We start from the raw sequence: 25,340 nt of genomic DNA, 5'->3' as shown, positions 1-25,340 counted from the left end.
CATCTCCCAGGATGTGTCACATAAAGACATCTTTTTTTTTCACGTTTAAAGCACCCTAATAGTTTCAATTCAATTACGTTTGCTTGTGACCTCACTTGACAAAAAACTAATGTCAGGTACTCTGTGTTGGCAATTAATTTTGTGTTCCCTCCCACCATCCCAGTAGTCGGCCAAGGTACAATTCTTTTGTTAAGCTTTGACCACACAAGGCACAGCGGTGGTTCCTGCAGCAGGGAAACGCCAACTTTGGAGTATTAAGAAAACCAATAGCCTTGTTGACATGAACATGGGAGCCTAACCCCCGAAGCCTCCTGATATGAAGCATTGATTTTTCTGTCTGGGTACAGTACTAAAGCCATTCATTCTGTATGGTCAGGACTGGCAGGGCCAGGCACAAACTCTATTCTTTTCCATCTTTACCCTCAGGCAAACTTCAGGAATAAATTCAACATTTTCAGACATGATTTGTGCGGTCGTATCTAGAAGTAGCTCACTGCATATACACATTGGGTTTTGCCCCAACCTATTCCTTCAACCTGTAGTCATGTATTCCTTTTACTCTAGCCTGTGTATTTTTGAGTTGTGCTGTAAGTATACAGTACTTGTGTTTGCTTAGCAAAATACATTTCATTTCAGTTTAAGTGCATATTCATTTATTTTGTTCCATTCAATGGCTGTTTTTCCACCCTGGTTCAGATACACTATTGTTATCAGCCAATAAGCTTTACTCATGCCAAATTGTTCAGTGTATTATGCTTATGGCAATCCAAGACTATAATTGAATAAGAGGTTATTTCCAAAATCAAGAGCAAACAATGACAGACACATTCCATAATCTACCATTGTGCAAATTACAGAGATTTAATGCACAGCCACGTATTTAAATAATTTAATTTCAATCAGCTCAGGTCTTTCCAGTTCATTTGTTTAAATCAACTGGTCAGAAATCCAGATTCAAAATTGGTTAACTTATGTTCTTTTTTTCAAAGTGGTACAGCTTGAGCAATTAGTGCACTTACAATGTGTTAGATATCCATTGATATCTGCAATGGCCTTGTTTTTGTGACTAACTTGACGGTGTCATAAACTACTTGATACATTTCATATACACACGGATAAAAATGAGAAGAAAAAACAAATGACTTTGAGACCCTGAGAATGAAACCACAGACCTGAAATACAAATGTATACAAACAGCATTCTGATTTTTTTTTTAAGTTTGATTAACCAAGCCAGAGGAAAATTCTGGAAATTGTATATAATAATTTTGACTGTCACCAACCATTAATAGTATTGACAAGATTAGTATGAGATATGAGGCAGTCTATTAAATATTATATATATATATATAATATATATATTATATTATATATATATATATATAGATATATATATATATATATATATATATGAGACACACAGTCTTCATAATCAGGAGAACATTACTTAGAAAACCTCAACTAACGAAGTATAGCTAAATGCAAACCACTGGTTGTACCCAATATCATTAAACATATATAAAACTTTCACAGAACATGACAAGTGTTTGGTGTGAAGAAGATGGGTCGTGGGCTGAGAGGAAAAGAAAAAAAGAAAGGAATGTTGTTATGTTGTGCCACCCCCATCGTAACCATCGCCTCTATCCAGCTGAAAGATGTACCCATTACAGAGTGACAGTTTGACACACAATGACCTGTCAGAACATTCATCTTTCAATGTTTTATTTTAGCAAGGCGCCAAACTGAAGAGAAAATAAGCAAGTTGTTTCATGGCTTGGAAACAGATCAAACATTTCTGGCATCCCCACTTACTGGACCTTTGATTTACCGTGCATTTGTCAGGTGCTGATTAGGCAGTGAGCTCTTAGAAACCTATAGATATTCTGCAATTACACCAGCACTACCCCTCCCAATAGCTGAACAGAGTTGCGGCCCAGAGTATGTGTGAGTGTGCCTGTGCATTACTGTATGTGTATAAGCACTGTGCGGAAACACTGCATACATTTATTTATTTTTTATTTGTTTTGTATTTTAAGACTCTGCTCTTAAGGATTCATAGTGTAAAACAGGGTTAGGCAACTCCAGTGCATAGGTACAAATAAACCATTAGGTGCTTCCTTTGAAGGGTTTACTATAAGAATATGGTTAACATGTAGACCTGACAACAATGAGACTGTTAGGAGTAGCATAAGTGTGAGTGTGTATGTGTTGTGTTATTTTGATAAGAAAAGTTAGTGATAATAAACAGTACGGTACATGCTAATACCAGGCATGGTGCAGGTGTAACAGGCAATGTTGTGTGAGCCCTGTTGGTGGAATGAGCACTATAACCAACCTTGCAGACAAGCCTAGCTCTTTTGCATAGCGGTTAAGAGGCTTGTTTGCAGTATTGCTGGTTCCCAGTCTCTGATCTTGTTACACAGGCAGGAGCCTTGAGAGCTTCCATTCAAAAAACTGTTAAGAAATCATTGTGGTCCCTATTATTCAGCTCTGGGTTTATATCACATTAGATCCACTGACAACTGTGCATAAAACAGGTAGTAAATAGACAGCAAGGGACCAAAACCTGTTATCATATTTAACATACATGTGTTTCAGCTTTAATTGTTTAAAACATAATTCAATGAACATTCTTAATCTGCTCACAGTGATTGTGAGTCATAATGTAAGCATTCCAAAGTCAGAATGTCAGAAAGATTCTGGACAGAAGGCTCAAAACAGGTTCTTTACCAACCAAGGGTTATGAAAATCAAACATTAACAGTGTAATTTCTGTCTGTATAGAAGGCAAGGGAAGGTTTTTATCTTAAAGATTTAAACAAATAACATCATTCCCATTGTTCCACAACACATTAAATTAGCTGAATTGACCACAATGTATAAAACCTAGAAATAAAGATGTCTATGTACTTTTTTTTTTTCATTAGCAGTTGGATATAAACTTTTTCTCTTCATGGATCAAAATCTTAGCAACCTGGTCTTTTGTTTCTTAATGGTAACCCCCCAAATAATTTGCTCTCAAAGTTTGTCAGATGTTTAATTATTTTCTTATCTGGTACTAGCTGAATTTGTAGCTCTGTAAATACTGAAAAGTTTCCTAGCTAGGTTTTACTTTCATGCCTTCCCATAGTCTCAGATGGACAGTTCCCACAGTACCAAATGCACCACATGAAATCATATTGTTATTAAAAGCAGCACCGTGGAAGTTGGTAGAACTGGGATCAAGGACCATGCAAAACCACAGACTCCTTTAGCTCCACTCATACTGTCACTTTCCAATGCTTCCAGTGTTTTTTCACGATTTCACACAGATTGCACAGTACACAGTGGTCTGGTAGCGGTTTGGCGAATTTATCAACAACCCACCCCCCCATCATCGGCATTAATTCTAAAGTAGGCACTGCTGGTCATTAATTGTACTTGTTGATGCCATTAACAGATATCATTAGGTGCTAATTAAAGATCCCACTGGGATCAATGAGAACCAAACACACCTTAAAGAAGAGGACAATATTCAGCAGTTTCTAATCAAGAGTAATCAAGCTTAACCCATACTAATGCTGTCAAAGAGCTTTATTTCAATGGTAATGACAACCAGAGAAATACATACCACCTACTTGTATTTTCTCCAGAGGCAATTTCTGGCCCCCTTATTAACATCAGTAAATGCAATAAAAAATAAACAGGTTGGAATGACATCTACGATAGCATTGTGTTTATGACAAAAAAAAAAAAGAAGAAACCTGGTTGCTTTTCTCTGCTTTATATTTGAATGTCTCCATAGAGATAGCTAGACAAGGATGCAATGCAGATTTAAATCATGTCAAGGAAGAAGCAATCTGATGTAAATAAATCATTCAATTGATTGAAAGAGTATACTGAGCTCAGCACTTATGCTTTTTAATGGTGTGTGTGCCACATGACTTGCCATATGTGACTCACATACTGATCTGCTTTACTGTAAATGTACAGTATGGCTGTTTGCAGTATAGCATATTCCTCACTGTACCTATAAAAAACATTTATATTTTTATGAATTCTATAGTAATTAACATTAACATTATTACACTGCTGCATCTTCATCAAACACTTGGATTCTTTTAACTCACTTATTTTGTAAGTATATATTTTCCACATCTCTTAAATTCTTAATAATTAGTTTATTAACTGAACTGCTATAATTTATGATATATATATGAAAACCTTGTATGGAATGTCATATTTGGGAAATTATATATTTTATACAGACATAGCTTTCTGTTTCCTGAAAGGCATTAAGCACAGCAACTGGGTGTGTCAACAAATTGCCACATCCAAGCAGCTCTAAGTGAATTACTTGTTCATTTCAGAATAGCATTTTTTCAACACTATGAACCTTTTCTTCTCCCTTATGCACCAGCAAACATACTGATACAATTTAAAGGTCATGTTCTTTTCAAGCTGACAGGGCCCTCTAAAATTTTGACGAGGGTCCCTCCATGAATCACACCACACAAACGGAAAAGGAATTAAGTTCAGCGTCAGTTGATGTCAGCTCAATCATGTGAACTGATTAAAAAACTGGGCAACTGGATGCCCTAAGTATGACAGACAGCCCTTCATGGGAAGTGATGATTTTTTTTTCGAAAACAATAAACTGGTAACTGACAAAAAGGAAAAATAATGCATGGATTTAAACAAAGATATGAATTGCCTTAAAAGGTTGAAGCTCTCCTTTTGTATAAAATGTTGACAGATCTGTCGTCTAAAATGCTGATATGCAAGACATAAAACATGCAGCACGTCTATGTTATTGCTTTCTCCTGTACCTTGTAAAGACCACATATCATTATTGCTAAAAAGATGTGCCCAGGTTGTTAAATATGTATTACGTGTTCAGTATTGCTATCCAGCTCTGCTGTTCTGAGTGTCTTTCAGGGTTGAAAGGTTTAACAATAGGCATTGAGTGCTTTTATTTAACAAGAACTTATCAGTGCTCTTTTACACTTCTCCAAAGGGAGAGATCAAACGCACAGTCAAATCCTTCTGCTTAGTTTCCCTATCTGAAAGATAAGTGAATTCTTCCAGATAGAAATCAGTTTCCAATGCCAGGTTTAAATGACTGGAACGACAAGGTTAGGCGCTACCTCAGATATTTATTCAGCAGAAAAATCTACATCAAGCACGCTGCAAAAATACATGTTTTTAAGATAGAATTCTACCCAGCCACCTCTTGTAGTTTGTATTTTCAACTATATTTATTCAGCTTTAAAAAAAGAATTTGCATCATTTCTAGTTGAAAGTAACTCTTTCAATGACTTTTCAACTCTAAACTCAAAATATAAGTTCAAAAGATAACCTTTCAAATGACAATAGCAAGGACTCTGGGCACTGCAGTTTATATCCGATAATAGCAAAACTATATATCTAGTGTCAAACTGAGTGGTGATTTTGTGATGTAGATGACTGGTCTCTCAGTCGAGATGACTAAACTTGCTCAAAGCCACCAAGCAGCTCACAATATGTTTCATTAGCAACTGGATACACATCATGTCGATAGTTTGAGCCACAACAAAATAATTAACAATCAAGTGCCTCCGGCTTTCTATTCACCCACATAGTTGTTTTTCAGGCTTGTTCGGTATAATGCGGGTGCATAATTCTTGTAATCAAAGCTAATTTTCTTGGGTTACTACCGCAATATAATAAAAAAGCAACTGCAGTGAGAAATTATATTATGCACAGCAGCTTCAGGGATATTAAACAATCACTGTTATATTTTCCTAAACCAAATTAATCAAAGTAATCCACCTGTTTCAGATCCAGACCAGTTAGACAACTAACGATGTTCCCTAGAAAACAAGAGAAATATGAGAAACAACATCACTTCATGAGATTAGAAGTATTTTAATGTTTTTAGGGGAATTTTGTTTATTTTTATTTCTTTAACATCCTGTCACAATTGTTTGAAAGAAAAGAAACAGAATAGGAAAGGTGTAACAATGTGTGTTACTTCTAATGACATCTCCCAGTCTTGATTTAAAAACAAACAATAATACCCTGTAAGGGTGGTGTTTAAAAGACTTTGGCATGTTGATGCGTTCTGCACAAAGGTCATTGATTTGGAGGCCCTTTTGAACAATTCGTCTAGATTTTGGCATTTTGTAAGCACACACAGGACAGCTCTCTAGCAAGTCGACCTTGACAGCGAATTGGACAAATAAACCTTCAATTTACCCCTTCCCTCTCAACGCTAGCCCAGCGTATCCCACTGGAGCCTTCACCTATCTATATCGTTCAACTCGTGGCAACTTTTAAGTGACTTGTGTTGGCGGCTTTCTGGATCCTGTGACAAACAGCATCTTAAAGGTAAGCTAACCACTCTCGCTTTCTGAAAAGTCAAAGTCAATAGCGCCTGTATTGAAAATGTAATGCCGGCTCCATCTTTACCCATCTCCAGCCTTCACTCCTCCCCAGCTGCTTGCTATCCCAGGAGGCACTTCAAGCGAAAGCACCACTGCATAACAGGTAATGACGTGGCATTTAATGATACTGTCCAAAGTGATCCAGGCCTGCAGAAAGTAAGGTGCGTTCATGTACCAGATAAGCATGGTTGAATGTACCAGAACAGCAATATCTCTCACTGCTCTGTCACGAGATACAATGTGACATATGCTCTGCCATTGTACCTGGCTTTTTCTATTCTTTAGCATCAGGGGAAAATAGCATTTTCTGATACAGAGCACCAAAATGTAAAGGGTAAGTAAATTCAGTAAAAGGTAGACGGCAACTCATCCACGATTAAGAATTCACAGCCTTTTTAATACTTCACTGCTCTTGGATTCACGACTAAAATCTGTGAATTAAACCTTATTGAGGGATGGCCTTAATCGACTCTGACATGTTGTACCAGAGGCAGAAAAAACGCTTCAGTATGATAGATAAGGTTAAAAGAGCTACTTCTGTGATCATTTACTCTAGTGCCTCATGTTAAAAGAAAGAAAGAAAGAAAGAAAGAAAGAAAGAAAGAAAGAAAGAAAGAAAGAAAGAAAGAAAGAAAAGGAATATGAAGCCCAAAACCATTTACATCACTCATTTCACGCTACACAGAAAATAAAGCATTATCTGACAGCTTGCTTCAGCTGATCATACATAGTGCTCATATTCAATTTTCTGACAAAGTTATGCTGTTTGTGTTGTGGGGAAGAAACAACTGTAACATTTTTATGACTAGCCAGGAACCATTTCATTTTGCACTTGACTAGTGAGGTACCTAGAGAGGGTGCTGTGTGTAGCATCACAAATTTGTTATGATAGCAAATCAAACAAAGCAGAAAGTGGTCCCTTTATTGTGTTATGGAAGGGATTGGGAGGGCCTGTGACACTCCAGCACAGTCTTGGAATCCAGCCCGAGTTTCTTATAGTGGAACTGATTTTCACAGCTTAGTAACTTAGTATTGATCTCTTCCAGGATAACATCAGAAAAGTTATTTTTGTTATTGTGTTAGATTACTAAACAGAGCAAACATATGCCAAAACACGCACCCTTGATGACCATACTATTTCACTTCACAATATAAGTACAGTTACAGATATAGGAGGACACAAATTAAGTCCTGCATAAACAAACTTGTGTTTTCTTTTGTGTCTTTTTTTTCTTTTAGGATATATAAATACTGAGTTTGAAACTGGGAATTGGCTCTGCCGATGTATATTTCAGTTTTAATAATAGTAACACTGCATACATTTTCACTCTTTCTCTATTGTAGTTATTGTACTATTGCTGCAATTTCATATACTGTATTTTTTACTGTCATTTGCAAATGCACATGTCTTTGGCTTTGTGAGTATATATGTGATTAAGCAAAAGCTAATCTTGGGCATTCAGTTATTGTGAATCTCCATAGCAACAGGCTTTGATTCTACCTTATTCAAGCAAACAGTAAGGTTTGCAGATCACAGCACCCTGGTTCACTGGTGGACTGTTTTTCTGCCTGATTAATATCATTTATGACTACTGTGATACTTCAGTGAATTTTCAAAACAATGCATTTAATATAAACAGAAGCTGTGTTGTGATGAGGGCCTCCTTTCTTTCTGTCTGTCAAACAAACGCTTGTTGCTTTTAACCAGCCTCCTGCACTCTTTAACTATAAAGAAAAGTAGCACAAGCAAACTAACTGTTTATGCCACCTACTGAAAGACTTACTGAATGCATTTCTGGATAATAACTAAACTGGGCCTATTTAACATAGAAAAGGGGGATCACTAAACAACATATTAAGTTGCACTTTTAAAAGATACATAAATAAATACATTGAACTGATCTATCTCCATCCCTCTCCCTCTCCCCCTCTCTATATAAAACACCCTTGTACAGTATAATGAACAAATTCTAAATATGATAAACCTCATCGGAAGCCTGAACAGATGGGCAGAATAACAGTTTTGAAACCTTGAAATGTAAACAATACTTTTCTCGCTCGGATAATAACACCTTTTGCTTAATACACTGACAAAAGGGAAAAAAATTAAAGCAGGCAACTCCTATAATTAAGTTGTACCCAGAATAGCTTATAATAATAGTTTATACTGTGCAAATAACTACCTTTCAGTTAGGCTACTTCAAAATTTCGATTTCTCTTTAACAAAAGCTCTGTTCAACAATCTTCTCAAGAAAAAAACGATGGTTAAAATTTAAAACAGAAAGCATAGTTGTTTTTTTTTTTTTCTTTTAGCTGTCTAGAGCTCCTGATCCCCAGTAAACTCGACATTGTGATAGCTAGGCATGTATTTTAAAGAACCTGCAGCTAGCATAACAGTTTTCCTCTCATTGCAGTGTGAATGAGGGACTGATTTCTATTTTATTATAGTATTGAATAGTAAATGGACAATTTCAGAGTGGACAAAAATACATTTGCACGCACCTACTGGTCATTTTTTTTTATCGAATCTTAACATAAGCTGGTTATTTGTATTTGTTATAACGAGGTATCAACGCCTGACTGTCCACATGCTAATTAAAACCAAACGCTAGTAATTTAGTCCTTATTATTTCAAAAGTATTAAAATGAAGTAAGTCTCTGTTCTGAATACATTAGACAGAACTGTAACTCAAATCCTACAGTGATAATATGCACAGCGTAGCAGAATGCACCAGACAGCTGCAGTAACAGCTGTGCTTTCAGCTTAGAAGGGGCTCGATTCTGTAGTCACTAAGTGCTTAATGTTACAATTCAGTGCATATAGCTGCTGCTGACGAGGTCAGTGAGACACTCAAAACCTAAAACTGCTCATGCCTTTCACTGGTAAACATACAGTACCTTTAGTCCGAAAATATGGACATTTAAGCAAGATTTTTTTAGACACAAAAGCTTCCATCGTGGTTTTTACATAATTATTTTTGAACTGACGCCAAGTGGTCGCTGTATAAAACCTGCTGCAAGGTGATGACTTGTATATCTGGTCAAGTTGTAAAGTGCAGCTCTCTGAATTAAGGTATGTGGAACTTTGCATTTCATCTTGTCCCACCCCTCAAAGCCGACTAATACCTCTCTAAGGTGTGTAGATGGTGTAGCTCAAAGTACTCCTATTCCCCACCACATGGGGGACACCTAAAGACACTCCTACACTGTAAGAGACAGGCCAACAGTACGCATTCACTTTTAAGTAAGGCCAATTAAATATTGGCTGTACAGTACTATGGAATACTGTTGTCACACAAATTAAGAATAGCAATAAAATGATCATGACATGATACTTTTCTCGAACGGTCAACTGAAAGAAAATCTGAATATACATTCGTCTCCACTTACAGGAACACCTCCTAAGAGAACACTTCACCTAAGAGAACACCCTTGCTGGGAAACAGATTTTTCCCTTTGTTAATGCTCAGTCTAAAGGACCAGTAACTTAGAAGAACACCTTCTTGGCACGGATAGTGATTCGTTCACAACGGATACAGTACTGTTTTGTAATCTGATAAGCCATCATTATCAAACTTATAATTAACATTAAAATGGTTTATTCAGTCTTTTCAAAAGTGACTTGTCATCACAAGACTGTCTTGAGGCACACTGATTTACTAAATCTTTCAAGAACCACGTCATATCATTGACTCAGTTTGTATTCTGATTTCCACTGGTGCACATCATTGCTATGAAATGGCATGTAAATAAACTGCGAAAATGCACCTGAATCAGACACAAGTCGCTGAGCAATTTGTGTTTCCTATTCTGGTGTTGCTTCACCATTCTGTTAAATAATGTTGTGCATGTCTTGACTATTGCTCCTGTATATGTATATGTATATGTATATGTATTCATTAATCTAGAGCGGCTGCTACATTTTTAACGTTTGACAGTTAGCTTATTAACGTTAGTTTACTTTATGATTATAGTTTATTAATAAACAACTTTGTCTTAAACAACACTTCAGCTAAAAGAACACTTTGCTCGTTTCCCGAGGAGTGTTCTCTTAGCCGGATACTACTGTAGTAAGTTAGGTCATAATGGAGTTACAATCTACAAAACAGCATCTCCAATTGAAAGCATATTTACCTGGGATGGGGCAACAGTTATACTGTAGTTAGTGCAAGACCATCTCAGGATGGCTGCTAGCAAAATCACAATGAATAAATAATAAAAATAGGCAGAGTTGCACTGAATCTGCATGGACCAATAAGAGTAAAGTATTGCTTTTAATTATTCTTGGAGAAAGGGATATGCAGATTTGTTTTAGCCCCCACCCCCGCCCCCCAAAAAACCCCCCCAAGGAGGTTCTTCTAAACTCCCCCCCCCCACACCACAAACACACCCACACCGAACCACCCCAATTCTGGACTACCGTAGCTGAATTCCTTTCTGCTAGTTCTTCTTTGTACAGTAGTTGTAGGCTTTCCTGTTAATTGGCATTAAGTCCCTACAGCTTGAGACCAAAGCATCAGAGTGGCTTTCATTGCAAAATACTCTTCATGACAGTGACTGACTTTTAAAAAATGTAAGCACCACTGTTATCAATGAATAATATGGGCCTTTATGAGATTAAACCTGAACTACATCAACCTAAACCACGTTAGCTGTAATCAAAAAGAACTGAATACTGAACAACAAACACTGTCATTGTAATGCAAACATTTTAATGCAAACTCACTAGGGTAGCAATGTGGGTTTACTTGGGCTTCAGACATTGTAAACATGCACTACAGATTTGTATTTTTCCTTCTCTAAATGGGGTGGTGGTGGTGGGGGGGGGGGGGGGGGGGGGGTCTGCAAAGAAGGAGCCTTCTGGAAATAGTAACAGTAAACTAGATTAAGACATTTCCAAGTATGTGCTAACCTACTTACAGGCATCATTGCTCCCTAGGGCCCTGGCATCCTTACACCTTCTTCAACGGGCTTGCTGAATAGGTAAATGGGTTACATCAGGCCAGGAAATCAATGTGTATACGCTGCACTCAGCCACAGATGAGCCTGTCAAAGGCATTCTATTACAGCTCCAGGAGAGGTATTGATCAGACCGTTAACTACTCTGAGGTGACTAGTAGCAATTCAATGAAGATGAGTCCTCCTGTCCATTCATATCCCTCTCCTCTCCAGACACAGGGAATTAATTTCAAGTCTGCTTCATCAGCTTTGACCACTTCACAGTCCAAATGATATTCATTACTGTTAAAATGAGCATACATGTTTGTACAATAGGAAAATATGCAGTTAAAATGCAAAGCTCAGCACGTATTTGGACAATAAGAATGAAGGTTGTCACTTCATTAGGAATCAAAAGCTATCATATTTGCTTATTTAATGAATATCAAGTAGTGGTGTGGCACATATCTACTAATACAGAAATACAGGTTTAATTTGCTGAGGTATGATTATCAACACTTTAAAAAAATGACAGAAACTGATTTGGGCTGCAGAAAAAACATAAAATAATAATAATAATAATAATAATAATAATAATAATAATAATAATAATAAATTAAATCTACTATACCATACTATCTCTGACCATTTGTGAATTTATTTCAGCCTGAATTAACGTTATGTTTAATTTTTGTTAATATTCACAATATTCAAAACTTACATTAAATAATTATACTTATTTTAAAGTGCAACCAATAAATATATTAAAAAAAACTCCAGGACTTGGGTATATCTTTCAAAAAGCACAAACTCATGTAATGTATACACTGTCATAGTATTAACTGCTGTGCCTCATCTCTGAGGCTGGTTATTCTCACCTTGATGGATCATGTGACACAGATATCATGTCATTAGCCAATCAGCACTTTCTCAAAAGGTCAAGCGTTGGCAGCACATGTTTTTCAATCTTTAGTGGGAGTATTCCAGTGCTACTGCACATCTACTTTAAAGTTTGTTTATGCTAAACTGCGACAGAAATATATTTTTTATAGTCTTTACCGTTTCATTAAGGACACCCAGAGGCAAAAAGATTCCATTCAGACGCCAATGAGTTTCAATAAAACCTTTTATATATTCCATACCTAATACCAATTTGAGAAATAACTAGTTATGATGTATGTGAAGGTTTATTTCAGTTTACTTGATGTTGTTTTAAGAAATATATACATTTAAATTGTGGAGTTCTATTCTGAAGCAAGTGCAAAGGAAAAGACAGATCATCAGAGATTTGTTTTAACAATATAAAACCAGAAAGAAATGAATCAGAATAATAGTTCCTGTCCTTTTTGCCACTAAGTTTCATGCTAGCTTTAAGTTGTTTAAATTTAAATCATCTTAGCAAGGTTTCCATTGCCTTTTCACTCAAAATAAGGTCCAGCCTTTATAAACGAAGAGCATGCTTGAGTGGTCACAGGCCTTGTCATAATGTTACTTCTTTTCAGTGTGTTTTTAAGGAACAGTTCTGTTTTTTTATGTTATTTATTGACCAATTAAAACAGAAGAATGCATGATATCAATTACATCAAATGTCTATTTTGAATTTGAAAGACTCGTATATAAAAATGTATAAAACATATTTCTTGTGTCCCAGTTGCCTATGATACAGTATTAAACCCATATTTTGTGGCATCGGTGACAGATCTATGGAGAGCGTTAAGCAATATGAACTATGTGATTCAAACTGCTTACACAGGATTTCTTAAAGGAACATTCCTCCTGCTTTCCAAACTGCGGGTTCACCACATGAAATCTACATTTTGAAAGAACTCTAATCGTGACGAGAAATTTTACTACCACTTGGCCCACTATTTTCCTTTCCTCCTATAGTGTCTTAATTGCTATGGAAGAAGAGAATAGGATAACAATTCGCACTGACTGTGTGTTTCAATTGAACTGTCCAAGTAAAGGGTGGGCTTGCCTACAACACTTTATTATCAGAGAGGCTTCTCATCAGTATTTATTTATTTTTGCTTTGATTTGTTTACTGTACAGCATGTTTCTAAAGATTCAACCAATAATAAGAACACCGTTTTTAGCGCCAGCTGATTTTAAATATAATATGAATGTATTGTTCATTTTAAGAAATGTAAATGTAGCCCTATTTAAATGATACTTGCACTTGATAATCCTTACTTAAGAGGGTTTACACTGTAAATAGGTAACTATATCTACATAAAAAATTAACACCAAAAAAGCCTGCGTTAATATGCTAGTAAGGTAGTTCATAAACAAGCACATGGAAAAGCCCACCTAAAAATAAACTAGTTTTTTTTATTTTTTTTATTTCAGAATTGACAAAAATGTGAAAAAAGAATGATAACATTATTTTGTGTTAAATACCGGTGCTGCATTTAATATCAAGGTGAAAAGTGCAGCATGTTAGGTCTTGAATTGCATTACTAGGATACAGCTGCTTTTGTATATTATATTTATTAAAAACAAAATAAAAAACAAGTTTTAAGTTCATTGTCTTGCCACAGCTTCTTCTTTAAAGCTCTTCTGTGGAGAATGAACTGTGAATGACAGTGCTCAGTCTCATTTCCTGAGAGCGCTCTTCTGTCATCTACCACTGTGGTCTCAAGAAGGATAAACCAGATGTTGCAAATTAAAGGAGTACTAGATGCCATTCTGCTGTTACTGCTCTGCACGCATAAATCATTGTAATGAGAGAAGGCTGATGTGCTAACCTTGGTAATGCAGATTTTCATTATTTAGTAAGGGAAGAAGAAAAATTGCCTGATGCACACCAGAATGTTTGGCCAACAGACACTAAACAGTGATGCATTAATTGGAAATTAGAACGTTGGAAAAACCAGTCCTGGACCCTATAATAATATAAAATATCATACACTTAACGAATGTAATATTCTAGAAATATCTGTACAGGTTTTTACATTTTATTTTTGTGTATGATTCAAGCATGGTGGGGGGTTCTTTCATTAGTGTATAAATTAGACCAAAAACAGACAAATTAATGCTGCAATTGCCACTGTAGCCAATGATATTAAAACCCAAGCAGAATACCAAACCCAAATGAATTGTATTATTTCTTGAACTGGACAGGATGCATTTAGAATTCACTATTTTTCCAGTTTGAATGTATTTTTTCTGTGTGTGCGTGTTTCATACTTTGTAGCAGAATCTCCTTAGTTTTCCTCCATATTGCCCATATTGCAAACACTATTCTTGTTAAAGCACAGTCTATAAACTATGGCTCCTGACTGCCTGAATTCAATTCAAAAACAAACTTTAACCTTAATTTGAAGGGCGCTATTACACAGGTGCGCTCTCGCCTAAACCAGAGCATTCCCTTTCCTCTCACCATCCCTGCTTCTCTGGAGAGATGGGCATACATCACCAAGATTAAAATCTTAATTAAAGGAAGACTGTTGATTTTGGTATGCCACATCAGAGCAGTGACATGCAGGCTTTAGTCAGCCTTTCAAATGATGCCAAACTTTTGAAGAGGCGCTTTCAGTTTATAAATCTTCTCGCAGCTCTGAAGATCCTGGCAGCGCCTTTGACAGGCAAATCAAAATGATATGAGTGATGGGGATAGGGATAACAATCAAAGCTTGAGCAAATACAGGTGTTTGGGTTTGCAGACAAGCACAATTGCCTGGATCTTTGACAGCTGTTGATTGTTATCAGTAATGCACAGCTATTACTGGCTCGGGTCTAGGGGGCTCCAAGGCCTTTCCCTTAGCAACATCTCCATGGTTGATAACATTTGGCTGAACTTTCAGATCTTAACCTCCCTCCTGACTTTTACAGTCAACCGATCAGAGGAAGAGACACGCAGTGGGAAGACAAGTAAAATATTATTGACTGGACTGTTTCACATCTATTAGGGAGGAAGAACAAGGGAGGGGAGCGCTAGGCAAGCTGACAGGCTTCAAGATAATCAGGGAGAAATGAAGGCAATGGTGTAATCCTATACCAAAGCAAAATGTGCACAGTGCAGGAGGTCGCTGTGCAAAGCAGAAAACAAATACAAACTGGCAAACAACAACCGGCCATTGTGTTTGATCTTAAATATTATAAATAACTTGTTTTTAGAATGGAGCCCCAGCAAAACAAAGGGGCAAATGTAAAGACTAATGTGCTGTGTTGGCGCTATTGAATGTGTTTTTGAAACATGAAACTTCCCAATTATAGCAGGAAATTTAATGTTCAGTATCAAAATATATAGTATTGGCAATTATTGTATTAAGTTGCTTTTTTTTTTTTTATTAGAGTGTTTTTTTATGGCCTGTTGTATTTGGAGGAATGTATTTGGAGGAATTTGGAGGAATGTATTTTTTTCTTGCTTAAATAAGAAATCAAAAGTTTGTGGTAAAAAAAAAAAAAAAGCTTATACAACAAAAAGGTTTCTATCTAGTTTTAGGATTTCATTCTGATAAAATGTTACATTTACAAGATTAGCAGTCACACAGAAATGTACTACATTTAGTCCTTTCTTTTATATCAGTGTACCTTCCGGAATGACCCACTGCGGATTATCTCCTGCATGATAATGAAACTGTTTCTAATCCTTCAGATGTGTAGACAGAGAAATTAGTCCCAATCTCCCACTTTTACAAAATATTCATTTGGTACTTGAAATCTACATGATGGATGTTCAGAAATGCAGACTATTACCTCATATTTGATCATTATTAATGTTGTATAATCCCATAAAGCTACAAAAAGCGCACTCTTTTTTTCTGTTGGAATCCAATATGACTTCAATTATACATTTATTCTCACCCCATAAATTGAAATCAAGCTCTGGCTTTGGGGTATATGGTGATATATGCTACCTATAAGGATAGCATACAGTTGCTTAGCTATCCGAAGATGCTGTGGTTTTTCCAGCCATTGTAGAGTACTGAGTTATGATACTGGTACAGAACAAGCAATGGGAACAGGTTGCAATTATACAATAAAAAACAAACTGCCCAAAAGGGGCGTTGTTGGAAGTCTGTGTGTGCATCTCTGATATGGCAGTCACAAAAATGTTCGATGAACAGCTTGCAGGGGTCCCCAAGTGGCTGACCTGGTAAGAATATAAGAACATAAGAAAGTTTACAAATGAAAGGAGGCCATTCAGCCCATCTTGCTCTTTTGTTGATCTCAGAATCTCATCAAGCGGCTTCTTGAAGGATCCCAGGGTGTCATCTTCAATAACATTACTGGGGAGTTCCAGACCCTCACAATTCTCTGTGTAAAAAAAAAAAGTGCCTCCTATTTTCTGTTCTCAATGCCCCTTTGTCTAATCTCAATTTGTGATCACTGGTCCTTGTTTCTTTTTTCAGGTCAAGACACTGTCATTTTGTGCACAGAGTGAGTCGTACAGTGAGGGGACTGTAGATTTTGTCATTGTTCACTGGAAATTCCACAGAGAATGTTGCATTGGCTCTGGCACACTCACCAGTTAAGGAGGCAAAATGGTCAGAGACTCTGCTCACTGGCCTACAGTGACCCCTACTGGTCAATGAACTCAAGTGGACACCCGCAATGCTGGTCTTTGGCCACCAGGAGCCGGTAACTCTCTGAAATCCTTTAACTGTTTAATATACACATGAGCTTTTAAAAAATACCAAAAATAAGTTAATAATAATAATAATTACACCTCAGCATGTGATATTAAAACATGTAATAGTGTATACCAGTGGATTATTAATGTTACACAGGTGCTACTAAACATATTATTTAAATATCCATGTCAAATTTTATTGTAACATCTGACACTTGGATGTCTGACTACTAAATTCTTTCAGAATTATATCCACTGTACATAAAACCAAGCTTATTTGTAAGCAAAAAAGTACCCTGCAAGCTTTATGCCACTCAAACGGATCACCTACTTACTACACTTGCAGCAGCACAAGGTTATACATCTGCCCCAATAAGCTTTAGGAATTAGAATCACAGTAGTCTGCATTTTCCCTGTGGTTTTGTCTATGAGACAAAGATTTATTTTAGCATATTTCTGCAGCAAAATGACTGTCTGGAACAGAGGCTGTGGGGCGATTTCAAACCATCGAGAGCCATGCAAAACAGAAAACGCTTCACTAAAGCAGCAGCCAACATGTGCTATGCAGTACAATTTGATAGCTGAACAAGTGGTTTAGATAAACTGCAATTTGCTGTAAACCACAACAGATTTGTGAAATGTGTCAAAAAGAATTCCCAGTGACAAGTACGTACTGTACTTCAAATTGTTCACTGTTCATTAGGGGAATGTGAATGTACAACGACTAAAAAGAATCTTAACCACAACTGCCAAAAATCAGTTTTTTTGTTATTTGACAAATCTGAAAATACAAAATGACCTGAACCGTTTAAAAAACAAGGAGTCCAGAATGTTTTTTAAATTTTTTGCTGTTAAAAAAATAAATAAATAAATAAATAAATAAATAAAATAATAATAATAATAATAATAATAATAATAATTCTGTGTGTGGAAAGCCATCCTGCAACAGGAAGATGAGTGTAATAAAATAAAAGATTGTTTAACTCTGTGAGAGAAATATGCACAGGGGAATGTCAAGTAAGAATCAAGCATTTGAATTACTTCTTACGCAGTTTACAAAGAATTATTTAAACAAAAGGTACCCAGGTATGCAAACATCTGGGGCAGACGATTACAACAGTGGCACCTCCTCACCTTCTTTCAGTTAGAGGAGCAGCGTGTTTTATGTTCATTTTTTGTCACAAAAATGGCTCATGAAATGCTTCCCGAACCCTTTCTCATACCCTGGTTTCGAGCTGCAGTTCCAGATGTCAGCACTGTCTTTAGAAAGGGCAGAGATCCAGGGCACTGGTTCCGCTGAACTCCCATGTCTATCTGATCCACATTCAAAACAGTCTGTATCAGATCTGTAGCAGCTACAAGGCTACAGATCTTTCTTAGGTTCCTCTAATTAATGATAACTTGTGTGTATGATAAGTTCAAAGCAGCATTAATCTGACAACATATAATTCACCGGGTATGATCGGTGCACTGTAATTTCCTCCAGCCCTTCTAATTAAACCTCAGATCTAAGTTTTATTCCAGAATATATATATAAATAAAGCAAGTCATTGGGGGAGTTTCCATGAGTGTTCTAATTTTTCTCAAGACGTTTTGCTCAAGCCAAATGAAATATGAACCTATACGTTTCGAGATTCCATTGTCTCGGTTTATTTTACTCGAGAAGACCCTCTTTTCACCTGACTTCATGCAAATGAAGCGAAAAGGAGGAGGTCATATGCAAATTAGCCATGCATAGGGTTCTCCTGCTGTTTTCGCAGACAGCTCAGGAAAATGTGGTTTCCATGCACAGAGAACAGGTACAGGAGAGAATCTTACCTGGAAATCCATGGTGGTCAGATGACATCTTGTTTGAGTGAAACTTTAAAGCATAGTGTTAAAGGGTACATAAGAATTTTATTTTATTTTATTGTGTTGTATGTTCCCATGTGTTGCTACAACTGTTTGCGTAAGGTGTGTGTAATGTTTTAATCTTTTTTTTTTTTTTTTACATTTTGACCACTTTTTAAAACTTTTAAATTGCATTCCCTGCCTCAAGATGGCTTCCCATGTACCTTTTAAAAAAGTGGCCAAAATGTTAAATAAATAAATAAATTAAGCAGCTGTAGAAACACATGGGAACATGTAACACAATAAAATAAAAAAAGGTCCTTATGTACCCTTTAAGCTCATGTAATAAAGCTGTGATTTGTAAATGCTTCTTGCCTGGTTGTTTTACTGCTCTTGCCCAAACTTTTTTTTCAAATGACCATTGGTTGGGTGGCATATGATTAGTAGTGAATAATATTTCATAACTAATTGATGACGTGACTTATTAAAGAAAAAAGAAAATAATTAACACTGAGGTATATGAAACTGTCCAACCCAGCTATTGAAGAAGACCATGGCTGAAAACCGGCAGAGACAAAAGATTATAGAGATCTGCGCCAGACACCTTCCACGTGTGCTCCCAAGGCTGTCCGAATTGGGAGCAGTGGACTTCACATATAAATAACTACACATGACACCCACCCCTCCCGCCACCCCCCTTTGTTGTCTGTGTCTGATCCTATTGAATAAACTTTTTAAGTACATCAAGTAAAAATAAATTTAAAAAATGAAAGAAGAGTGCACACAGGGACTGCTATTAAGCATAATACAGTGTTTGTTTGTTTTTAACTTTAGAACTCTGCTGTATGTTCTGTGTACAGAACGACATCTGTACACCGGATAAGATCAAATAAAAGCTAAAAACAAACTGAGTCATTTATAACCCGGTACTCCTTTAACTTTCTTCCCCCACCCCCACAGTTTTCAAAGCAAACACAACTAGAAAAAATGTTCAAATTAATTATGCATTTTCAGTTTTTTAATCACATGCAACAAAACTAGGCTTGCTTTTATCATCCTTTGCTTCCTCCAAATTTAGAAATGCTGAATTCAAGCCTTCATTTTTGCTTTGAGGGAATGAGGCTTTTTTTGACTTCATTCAAGTCTGGCTATGTCAGCATTTTGTATGAAAAATGCCCTAAACACAAGGAATCTGCATGTACGAAAGACAGGGCTACCGCAGTGACTCTTCCATGCATTACAATGTGTGTGTCTTACTTCTTAACCAAGCCGCTAATCACGCAAATTATTGCAACTAATTACAGCTGAAGGTCTAATTAATTCTTTCAGTACTACATCATTTAGTACGCATTCACACCACAGCACCTGTTTTGGAAATCCTTGCAGTTAATTTGTTTATAAACAAACATCATTTGCATAACATGTTTAATGAATGGTTTAACAGTTAGTGTGATACTCTAGCTATGTTTTCAGTTAGGTTGAGGGTCAGTAAAAAAATGCTTGTAAAATGTTCTTCCATCTTCTCAAACTTCTTCCATCTCAAAGTGTGATTTTTGTATCAATAAAACGATAACACTCCATTCATGCTAATTAATACCAGCATGCCTGGCTAATTACTAATTGTATAACAAGCGTGTTATTGAACCCTTTTAGGAAACATTGTTAAGATCTCTGGATCTAATACCCTTTGTGTAAGATTGTTAACTATGAAACAGGCAGACAAATAGTAGCAAAACCTTAGCACAGGTCTGCATTCCGATGAAGGTCAAGTTTACTTGTGGAATATATAAGGATGACGCTACACTAATTACGATATATAACTAGAATTAAATACCATTTAAACCAGTTTTTGTTTGTTCCCTTTGCCGGTACCCTTTACGATTGCTTTTCACTACAATGCCTCTTTCAGGCTTTGAGCTTGCTGAACAATCCTTGTTTCTATTTTTCCCCATTTGTCTGTGCTAAAGTAGGTAAGAAATATTGTTTGTACTGTAAGTGACATATACCTGTCGTGTATCTGAGGCCTGGAATAATTCAACATTTATGCTGCTGCCATCTGTGTGCTTTCATAGTAGCTGCATAATTTAACCAATGCTAGGCAAGCACAGACTAACATGTACATGACTACATGTGACTTTATAGGTCATAGATTTTCTTAACATATCATATAATCTATTGCTCCCTGAAGCCTTGTTGCTAATTGAAGGGCATCAGCGTATATACAAGACCCAAAATGCACTTGTAAAATCCTCAGTTTCCACTATATCACAGTTTCGGTAAGACCTTAAGTATCAGAACTTATTGGGTCATTTTATTACTATTGGTAATGCATTTGTTTCAAGAAGTGCATGTATTATTTAATTGACTGATAATTGGTTTATTGGTGAAATTAACATTTGGTTCTGATTGGTGGCTTGTTCTTTAAATCCATAGACATTTGCTAATTGAGATGCCTGTAACAATTTGTGTTGGCTTGCAAACAAACATGCTATACTGATTTTAGAACAACTAAAATATGTATTATTAATGTATTACTGGCGTTTGAAACCATGTACAGAAAATGTTCAGTATTAAGCTTCAAACTGCTTGTTTAGTAATCTGTGTCTTTTTCAGAAATCTGTAGTATTAAATAGATATGGTTTCAGTGTTGATCACCATGTACTGATAATGCTTGTTTGTGCGTTGACCTACAGGGATATGCTTTCTAATTGTATTTATAATAAATATTAAATCTCACATGCTACACAGATGCATGAAATCACTTATTTTTAAGCAAGGGGATGGGTAGATAACAGGACAAAAAAAAATTGAAAATACATTTGTCATCCACACTTTAGTTATCCTTCTACCCTTTTACCCCCAACTCAGACACAGAGTAAAGGGCAAAACAACAGCAGTGATACAGTAATCCTAAGAGTATGTATGTTGTAATTGTTTATATTTAAAATGAAAGCTGTTCAATTCGGGAAAACATTTCGAGCTCACCTAGAATTGGTGGGTGGTGACTTTTGACTGCACTTATGAAGAATTAATTATTCTCAATTATTAATACAGCTTCTAAGTTCTACATTAAATGTTGCTCTGTGTTATCTAAAGGTATTACTCTGAAGGTATTATTTGCATGGGAGCCAATAACAATTTAGATAACAGCATGAGGTCTGTAGTGAATGTTCGAAGCAGTATGGGATCATTAAATCAATCTAGAAGTCTGTATAGTTTTTGTTTGGTCTGGCTGTGAAGTACATGTAAACTGTAGACTACTCCACAAAACACAGGAACCATCTATATTAAATGAATGACTCTAACCAGAAACAGGCTTTCTCATATAAAGTTTAAAAGCACTATAGATTACATTTGCTGTTGTTATCAAAGCACTTGAGTTTGCAACAGCAAGCGCTATCTGAGAAATTATCAATTAAAATGGAATATAATTTGCATACAAGAAACCGGAGATTTACGAGGGGTAACACAACACAGCCCTGCATCTGCCTAGTATCATTCGTAATTTACCTTGTTTGTGACCAATCTTAAATTCTAAAGCCCACAGAAGATGAAGTGCTCTGTTGCTGTGTTATTGTCAGGAGTCTAAAGCTTACCAAAGATTTATTAGTAATCTTATCACAAACATGTCTCAAGTTTTTGCTTTTAATATGTGCCAAGCTTCTCTGAGGAATTTTTCTTGCTGCAATTATATTTTTCATCGCACGCATTCCAAAGCTCAGTTAATGCGTGTGTTTTTTTTTTTATTATGTTTTTTTTTTTATTTTACCAAATAAGACATCCTACCATAGCATTACAGTAGCTTAATTGTGTTTTTCCCTCGCAGCTTAGTAATCAATGTATTCATCATTAAAATCGGAACCCTGAAGCAATGGCTTTAGCATATTCTAATGACTAGTTCCTTGCAAATTGCATTGACCTTTCATGTACACTCTGTAAGCACCTTGTTCTAATGTGTACTGTATTTATAGTTTGCCAATACAAACTAGGCAAAGATTGGATAATTGCTGTAATCTATTAGCTCGATTGCTTTCCCTGCTCGTTTGTAGCATGTGCGTTACAGGACATTTTGAAAAGACGGTCTATCCTTCATCCCGCTCGGGCCCCAGTAATCACAAATATTTAATCTTCAAAAACATGTTTATGTATGCTAACCAGTAACATGTGGTGTGATGACACAGTTTTATATGAGAGACCAATTAGATGTTGTGAGGTTGCTTTAAAAAGAATCTTGACCAGTCTAACACTTTGTATCTACTGCAACCCAATAGCACAGGATGCAAACAAGATGTGTTATCACTGTGGACTTTTAAATTTATTTAGATTTCGCTTAAAAAAAAAACTTTTCTGGGGAGGGATCACTTCCTTCATGGGACCCCCCCAACCACCCCAACCCCCCCCCCCCATTTGTTTTGTGTATGGTGCTTTTGCACAGCACTTTGATTGTTGTTAAATATATCAATCACTATGTAACAAACAATTTTCCAAAGCATGTACTCGGTTTACTGAAGGGAGAAAATCCAATTTAATGTAGAAAAACCAAGTAAAAACTTGAGAGTGCCTAAAATACTGATCACTAATAAAATACATAAATCTTACCTGTCGTGCTGTTCTATTCGGGATATAGCTCTCTAGTGTGCAGTTTTGAAAGAAACAAATGTTCTGGTAAACATGATTTTTCATTTTAACAAATAGTTGGGTTTTTTGGGGAAAATTAATAACTGCAGTAAACGTTTATGTTCACTGGAAACATGATGCACATCAGTGCCAAGGAAGTATGTAAAAATTGTAACTTAACTAAGTGAATTATTTAGCTACATAATATAAAAAAGAACATTTGTTCAATTACCTGACCTTCAAGGTGCAATACCTGAGAAGGTATTTTCACAAATTCGGATTCCTGTCTTGCAGCTTAATTCAGGCCTCCTTTCCTGCAAATCAAATACATATCTGAAGCTATATTTATTGCTTTGTGTCATAAACAGTTTTGGTGTTATTCTTCAGTGTGTATTGTACATATGCCCCATACTAGAACTGTACACCACAAGCTTCAAGCCACTTGAAGCAATTTGTTTTCTCTCCTCTTTGAAAGTGCAAAACCAAGCCGCTACTGTACCTCTCTCTCTATGGTAAAACTGCACAAACACATGTCACTTTCTGAGACAGTTTTATAAAACTGCCGCACTGTATTTTTAAGCAAACAGATGGTGAGTCTGTGGAAGCACAGCTACCAGACAGTATCAATCCTGCGCTTCCCCTTCTCTATTCATTGACAGTCCATTTCAAGACAGTTATGGATAGATAACATTACAGACAGTGGTAATTAAAACAACACTCATTTTGTCTCAGTGACTGCGCTTTGTTGTTTGAAATCATCTATCATGGCCTTCGTGCTTCACACAATGAGAAGACATTTGTCTGGTCACATTGTGCTTAGTCAACACTTTTGCTTATGTCCCAGAATACCTGACTGCTAGTTTACTCTTAAAGATGCCTTGCAGGCTCCCCTTAGCTTGGTTTCAGCAGGTAGATCAAAATGTGAAAATCAAACATGCCTTTTCAAGACCGCTCAGATCCCAACAACGCTGTAAGTTCTAACAGACTGAGTGACACCATATATATATACATGCTACCCTGGTGCAACATGCTTTTTATAATGCATTGCAAGGTGTTTTTTCTGCAGTATTAATTCATTATAATGATTAATTAGTATACCATACAATTGATAAGTGGCATGGTTTTACTACTAACACCGTATAAAGCAGTTCGCACACAACACATATTAATGCATGGTAGTGAAATACATTACAGCAAGCGTTATTCTTGTAGCAAAAGTGAGTTTATCTAATAACGTAAAATTGTGTTATTTCTATTTTAAACTGTTTATTATTATTATTATTATTATTATTATTATTATTAGTAGTAGTAGCAGTAGTAGTAGTATTTAAAGGTTTATAGTAATAATATAATAATAATCAATACACAGTGTTATTTTTGCCTTTTGATCAGGTGGTGAAATGTATCAGTATTTTGAAAGCATTTTTTTGTATCAATGATAACAATATTAATGTGCTAAAACTTTTTTTTTTTTTTTAAACTGTTTGCATTGCACTCAATACAGACAGAATAACCATCAAAGTAAATATTTATGGCTCTCTCTATGCCTGTGGACAGGGGCTAAATGGGGATAGCTTGTTTAATATTCCCCAATTAGGGTCAAATTTGAAAGATCAGCTGATGACTAGCCAGGCATATAGGACACACTCTAAGGGGCTGTCACAGAATGACACAGATAGTGCAAACAGACGTGATCAATTACCACATACAGCCTTACAGCTATGAGGCCTACATGTAAAATGGCAGCTTCAAGCAAAGCTTAATGATCAAGGGACAGTAGTCTGGTGTATTACAATACCAAGAGACCACATTTAAAATATGGGTTTCTAACCAAGCTATTAGGAATTTAGAGCACTTTTTTTTTTTTTCAGTTGCACCACTAACCCAAAATGGTTGTAAAGCATTTTCTCAGGCTCAATAGTGATTATACCATCTTGCGGACATTCTGTGTAGTTTGAATTTGTGCTCAGAACCC

The 25,340-nt window shown here is 36.2% G+C and overlaps 1 protein-coding gene across 1 annotated transcript in view; it reads left to right on the top strand.

The window, feature by feature from the left end:
• The first annotated feature begins 6,408 nt into the window (after window positions 1-6,408).
• Window positions 6,409-25,340, top strand: part of LOC121296678 (60S ribosomal protein L7a-like) — a 65,181-nt gene continuing 46,249 nt past the window's right edge. Inside the window, 1 exon segment of the mRNA XM_041222452.1 lies at window positions 6,409-6,558. Within this exon segment, the coding sequence (XP_041078386.1) occupies window positions 6,409-6,558 (150 nt within the window).

Source organism: Polyodon spathula, chromosome 21 (assembly GCF_017654505.1).
Source record: "Polyodon spathula isolate WHYD16114869_AA chromosome 21, ASM1765450v1, whole genome shotgun sequence".
In the NCBI taxonomy this organism is placed as follows: domain Eukaryota; kingdom Metazoa; phylum Chordata; class Actinopteri; order Acipenseriformes; family Polyodontidae; genus Polyodon; species Polyodon spathula.
This window is presented reverse-complemented; position numbering and strand designations above follow the sequence as displayed.